Genomic DNA, 6,449 nt, shown 5'->3' on the forward strand with positions numbered 1-6,449 from the left:
TGAATCATTGAAAATAAATTGGTAAAATCTGCTTCTTGCCATTCAATTTATCATATGGAAAAGACCAAAACAGAATTCCCATCAGTTGCTCTACTAAAACACTTTCATGTCAAGTAGAACCCTAAGAATGATGACAGTCAGTATGTTAATGGCCATTGTTTCTGTTCTTTAGATTGATAAGGAACCTTTGACATGTGCCTTACAATTGATGTTGAAGACAGGAGATTTCTGACTGAGGGAGGCATGCAAGAGACCCTAGTTTAGTCTCTGTCCACCAGGGGGTGGAGTTTCCTAACAGAAGATCATGACCTGTGTGAATTATAAGCTTCATAGGTTCATTGTTTGGTGTCATTTCATCATTTCTTCATGTGAAGAGTTGAGAATACCACTCTGAAGATGAACACTTCTCCAGCTTTAGTGACTGTGATGCTGCTGTTCATGCTTGGTAAGTAAAGTGACTTAGAATTTGCTCTCTTCTAAGATGTCTAAAAAATAATTAATTAATATAATTAAGAGCTTTGACTTTAATGTGACACAAATATCCTATTCTTTCTCCAGAGAGGACACATGGAAATTCAGTGACCCAGATGAAAGGTCAAGTGACCCTTTCAGAAGAGGAGTTTCTATTTATAAACTGTACCTATTCAACCACAGGGTACCCGACTCTTTTCTGGTATGTCCAATATCCTGGAGAAGGTCCACAGCTCCTTTTGAAAGTCACAACAGCCAACAATAAGGGAAGCAGCAGAGGTTTTGAAGCTACATATGATAAAGGGACCACGTCCTTCCACTTGCAGAAAACCTCAGTGCAGAAGTCAGACTCGGCTGTGTACTACTGTGTTCTGGGTGACACAGTGATAGAAACCATAGGGGGAGCTGAGCACAAACTCTGAGAAGCAAAAGGAAAACTGACTTCTGATCATCTACCTTTGCATCCCCACAGTCTGTACTGTGTATCCCATTATTTCTCTGATTGATGAAAATCATACAAGTGGTCTGAGCCACATCTGGATTTTCATAGGGGAAGCTGAAGTCATAGGACATCTGTAGTTCCTCATGGAGGGTCACAGTGATTTCACAGGAAAGCCATGGAAACAATGTCAGTTGTCATCCTCTCCATATGCAAGTCATTCTCTTCATATTGTTGCATTTCACCTCTGGCTCAAGTTTTTCATAGAGGGCCAAAAATGCCATGAATGGTGCCATCCTGATAATGTGTAACTAATACTATGGAAGGACAGGTATCAGAGGGCTATATAGCCCTTCCATATCTCATGATTTCTAATAAGGGAATATGGGTAGAAAAGAAAGGAGAAAGAGAAGCTGGAACAGGTAGACAATCATCAGATTTTCAATGCCTCACCTCTCTTCTAAATCCAACACCCCTGAGTCTCAGCTCCAGCGCTGTAGGAGACTATGCACTTGGCCTCTCCTCCCTCTTTTCCCTATTACCAGAATACTAGACTGATCCTGATGACCCTGATTCCCTCTCTACTGTGGATGTCCTCATTCCACACCTCTTCTAGCCCACCTCCATGTCCAATTGTGAGCACTCAATGGAAGAAAAAACACATTCTGCCTGTAATTTTAGTGTCCATACCTGGCAGGATCTCAGAAGCATTTCCTACCAGCCTACCTGTGGGACGCCTGACTCGCCAGCAAGAAAGACACCACAATAGGATCCTTCTGCACACGTTTATTGGGCCGTGCATTGACTGTGTAGGCGAAAAGACCCCGAGCCCTGGGCCTCTCACTCTTATATACTATCAGTTCCCATCCACGCACAGCAGGCCACATCACCTCACCAGGTACGCAGCTTCAGCTAATCAGGGCAGCAGGGGCATATCTCCACCAAAATGGCTTCTCCAGTAACCTGGTACACCTGTGCAGCTCTCACAATGTTTGTGGTTTATATGAGGAAGTCAGGTGCAAGTCATATGACTTAGCTGCAGTCCCTGGCGCCTTTGGAACTACCGCCACACCTGCTCCCCACACCTACCCACAGCCACCCCAACTCCCCAGAGAGGACAACAGGAACCAAGGAACCGAATACTTATCTAACAAAGATAAGACAAGGTATCAGCACTGAGGATTACAATGATCACAAACTTAGATGCCTAGATTTCAGCATAAAAACAATAACAGCCAGGATGATATGTTTCCATTGAAGCCCAAAATGCCACTCCAGTAGGCTCCAAGAAATGCAGTATAGCTGATGCATAAGACAAGGGCTTCAAATTAGACTTTATGAATATGTTAGAGGTCTTGAAAGAAAAAAATGAATGTATTCTTTAAAGAAATCAATGAAAACACAAACAATTGGATGAAATGAGGAAAGCAGCTCATGACTTGCAAATGGATATGGAATTAATAAAAACAACAAAAACTGAGGGAAAACTGAAGTGAAAAATCCATGGAACCCAAACAACAAAGGTCAGAGGGGCAAACTTCGCCAAGAGTATACAAGACGGAAGAAAGAATTCAGCCACCGAATACATGATAGAAAAGATGGATACTGTGGTCAAAGAAAATGTTGTCTAAAAATATAAAGTCGCAACCACAAAATCTAGTTAGTACACTTTGAAAAGTTCAAACCTATTAATCACAGGAATAGAGAAAGGAGAAGGCACCCAAGTCAAAAATGCAGAACATACTTTTAACGAATTCATAGAAGAAAAATCCCTACCCCTGAAAAGGAGGTGCCTATCAAAGTAGAATAGATATACAGAACACCAAATAGACTGGGTGAGAAAAGAAGTCTCATGGCATAAATCATCAGAACAGTTAAGTTACAGAAGAAAGAAGGAGTGTTAAAAGGTCTAAGGAGAAAAGACCAAATAACATATAAAAGCAGACATCTTAGAATAACCCCTGAATTCTCAATGGAGACCCAGAAGGCCATGGACCAATGTTCTATGAATTCTATGAGACCACAGATGCCACCCAGACTTTAATACTCAGCAAAACTTTCAATTATCATGGATGGAGAATGACATTTAATGATAAACCAAATTAACAGAATCTAAAAACCCAGATGTCCCTCAACTGAAGAATGAACAAAAAATATGGTTGATTTACACAATGGAATACTACTCCATGATTAAAAACAAGGGCATCATGAATTTTGCAGGGAAATGGATGGAACTATTTTTTTAATATTTTTTATTACATCTTTTCCTCAATTACATTTCCAATGCTATCCCAAAAGTCCCCCATACCCTCCCCCCCACCCATTCCCAGGTTTTGGCCCTGGTGTTCCCCTGTACTGGGGCATATAAAGTTTGCATGTCCAATGGGCCTCTCTTTCCAGTGATGGCCAACTAGGCCATCTTTTGATACATATGCAGCTAGAGTCAAGAGCTCCGGGGTACTGGTTAGTTCATAATGTTGTTCCACCCATAGGGTTGCGGATCCCTTCAGCTCCTTGGGTACTTTCTCCAGCTCCTACATTGGGGGCCCTGTGATCCATCCACTAGCTGACTGTGAGCATCCACTTCTGTGTTTGCCAGGCCCCGGCATAGTCTCACAAGAGACAGCTATATCTGGGTCCTTTCAGCAAAATCTTGCTAGTGTATGCAATGGTGTCAGCGTTTGGAAGCTGATTATGGGGTGGATCCCTGGATATGGCAGTCTCTAGATGGTCCATCCTTTTGTCACAGCTCCAAACTTTGTCTCTGTAACTCCTTCCATGGGTGTTCTGTTCCCAATTCTAAGGAGGGGCATAGTGTCCACACTTCAATCAAAGAAAATACAAAATGGATGGAACTATTAAATATCATTCTGAGTGAGGTAACGTAGACCCAAAAGGACATGCATGATATGTACTTACTTTTAAGTGGATATTTGCCATAAAGTGCAAAATAACCACACTACAATTCACAGACTCAAAGAAGCCAAATAACAAGAAGGGCTCGGGGAGGATGCTTGAATATTACTCAGAAGGGGAAATAAAATAGATTATCAGAGGTAGATGGGTGGAGGGACCTGGGAGGAAGAGGGAATAAGGATAAGAATGGGGCTGAAGGCATCATGTATAGGGAGAGTGGAGAAGAAAGAAAATTGGCAGTGGGAAGGGTGACACATCTCTAGGACTTGCCAGAGATCTGGGATAAGGGGATGTCCCAGAGAGTCCATGGGAGTGACTCTACCTGAGTCTTCTAGTAGTGAGGTAGCCACTCCTATAGCAAAGCTCTCAGTGGAGAGATAAGAACACAAACATACTTGAAAATCCTTAGACCTAAAATTTGTCTGGCCTATAAGATGTTTAGGGACAAAGATTAAGTAGCGAAGGAAGGAATGGCCAACCAAAGTCTGGCCCAAATTGAGATCCATCCCATGGGCAAGAACCAATCCCTGACACTATTAATGATAATCTGTTATGTTTGCAGACAGGAGCCTAGTGTAACTGTCATCTGAAAGCTCTACCCAGCAGCCAATGGAAACAGATGCCAAGACTCACATCCAAACATTAGAAGGAGCTTGGAGAGTCTTGTGGAAGAGTTAGGGGAAAGATTGAGGACACTGGAGGGAATAGGGACTCCAGAAGACCAAAAGAGTCAACTAACCTGGACTCTTGGGGGATCCCAGAGACCAAACCACCAACCAAAAAGCAAGCATGGGCTGTACTTAGGTACCATGGGGGACCATGAAAGGCAGCCTGTTTTCTGGTTGAGCTAGGTTTAAACTCCAGAGACCCAGCAGGTGATGGAAGGTGCTTGCTACGCCCCCATACACCAGGCTCCTAACACAAGACCTTAGCTCCATAATTCTGTGGCTATCAGGCACATAGGGCAATGCCCGAAGCCTCTGGTATTCTGTCTGAACTCCACCCCCACCTGGCAATAGCCAGGTAGGCCTGGCCCACTATAAAAGGGGCTGCTTGCCCCCACCTCCCTCTCTTACTCTCTTACTCTCTTGCTCTTGCCTTTCTCTCTTGCCTTCTTCTTCCCCTTCTCTCCGCATTCCCTAACCCCCTCTCTCCATGTGGCCATGGCTGGCCTCTACTTCTCTAGTCTCTCCCTCTCTCTGACTTTCTCTGCCTCTACTACCCTCTTAGATCCCATCCCAGACACTGCTCCCTGCAAAAGGCATTTAACCCCAGGCCTGCTCTGAGAAAGTGGGTTAAGGTTTCACTTACCACAACACTCTATCATGAAAATAAACGCCTTAAAACCTTGAACTGCCTCTTCTCATCTGGATCCTCCATTCTGGAGCAATGGAGCAGGTCTTCCTCTAAAGAGCCAAGTGTCTAATCTCCCAAAGGAGGCCTCCCTGCATTCCCAGCCATGGTTTCCACCAAGACGCCTGCACCTGCCCGAGCAAGCTAAGGACTCCCTCCTCCTCAAAGGAACCAACCACAGCTCTCCTCTGCCCACTTTTCCTTCGGCTCCAGGCTAGAGCCAGCCCCATGGGCTGCCACTCTGTTCTTAGCTCTTCTGTGGTAGCATCCACGGTGCCCAAGACTAAGAACCTGCTGTCTCCTCTGTGCAGGTCCAGGGACCTTCCCTGACCCCCCCCCCTCCTTTGGTGGGGACCTCAGACTGCACCTCCTAGATCTTGCAGCATCTCACAGCCCAACTCCTGCCTGGAGGCAGCTTGGGGTGCGCACAGTTAAACTTTCTATGTCTGCCTCCACCTCCGTAATCGTTGGTAGCCCTGTGGTAGGTCGGATTCCGGCCATCATTTTAACCCACAGTACTCCGTATACATGTTGCAAATGTGTAGCTTGGTCTTCATGTGGGTCCCCCAACAACTGGAGTGTTTACTGTCCCTGAATTTGTTGCATGCATGTGGATCCAGTTCCCTTAATTGAGCTACCTTGTTTGCTTAAGTGGGAGAGGATGTGCCTAGTCCTGTAGTGACTTGATTTTTCAGGGTGGGGTGATACCTAGGGGGCGCCTCTTCTCACAGAGGCTATGTGTGTGTGGGGATGGGGTAGAGGTGGAGCTGTGATAGGGATGTAAAAAATTATTTATTTAAGAACAACTTTCAGTTATCATAGATGAAGAAAGACATTCATTGATAAACCAAATTAAACAGAACCTATCTATAAATCCAGCTGTACTGAAGGCACTAGATGGAAAACTTTAGCTTGAAGAGGATAAACATCTCAAGAACACTCAAGGAATAAATAATGTCAGACTATCAAATCAAAGGAATGGGGAAAGAAACCTACCACCACAACAAAAACAGGGAACGGACAAATACTACTTGTTGATAGATCTCAATATGAAATAGTCTCAATTTCCCAATTTAAAGAAGATCAAAGACCAAAGTGTGGACACTGTGCCCCTTCTTAGAATTGGGAACAAAACACCCATGGAAAGAGTTACAGAGATAAAGTTTGGGGCTGTGACGAAGGATGGACCATCTAAAGACTGCCATATTCAGGGATCCATCCCATAATCAGCTTCCAAACGCTGACACCATTGCATACACTAGCAAGATTT

General features: G+C 44.2%; 1 gene segment (V, D, J or C); it reads left to right on the forward strand.

Moving 5' to 3' along the window:
* The first annotated feature begins 382 nt into the window (after positions 1–382).
* LOC110309724 lies at positions 383–893 on the forward strand. The segment is given in 2 exon segments: positions 383–445; positions 559–893. Coding segments are annotated over 2 exon segments (384 nt in total).
* Positions 894–6,449: the final 5,556 nt, after the last annotated feature.

The sequence above is a fragment of the Mus caroli genome, chromosome 14 (assembly GCF_900094665.2).
Source record: "Mus caroli chromosome 14, CAROLI_EIJ_v1.1, whole genome shotgun sequence".
Classification (NCBI taxonomy): Eukaryota; Metazoa; Chordata; class Mammalia; order Rodentia; family Muridae; genus Mus; species Mus caroli.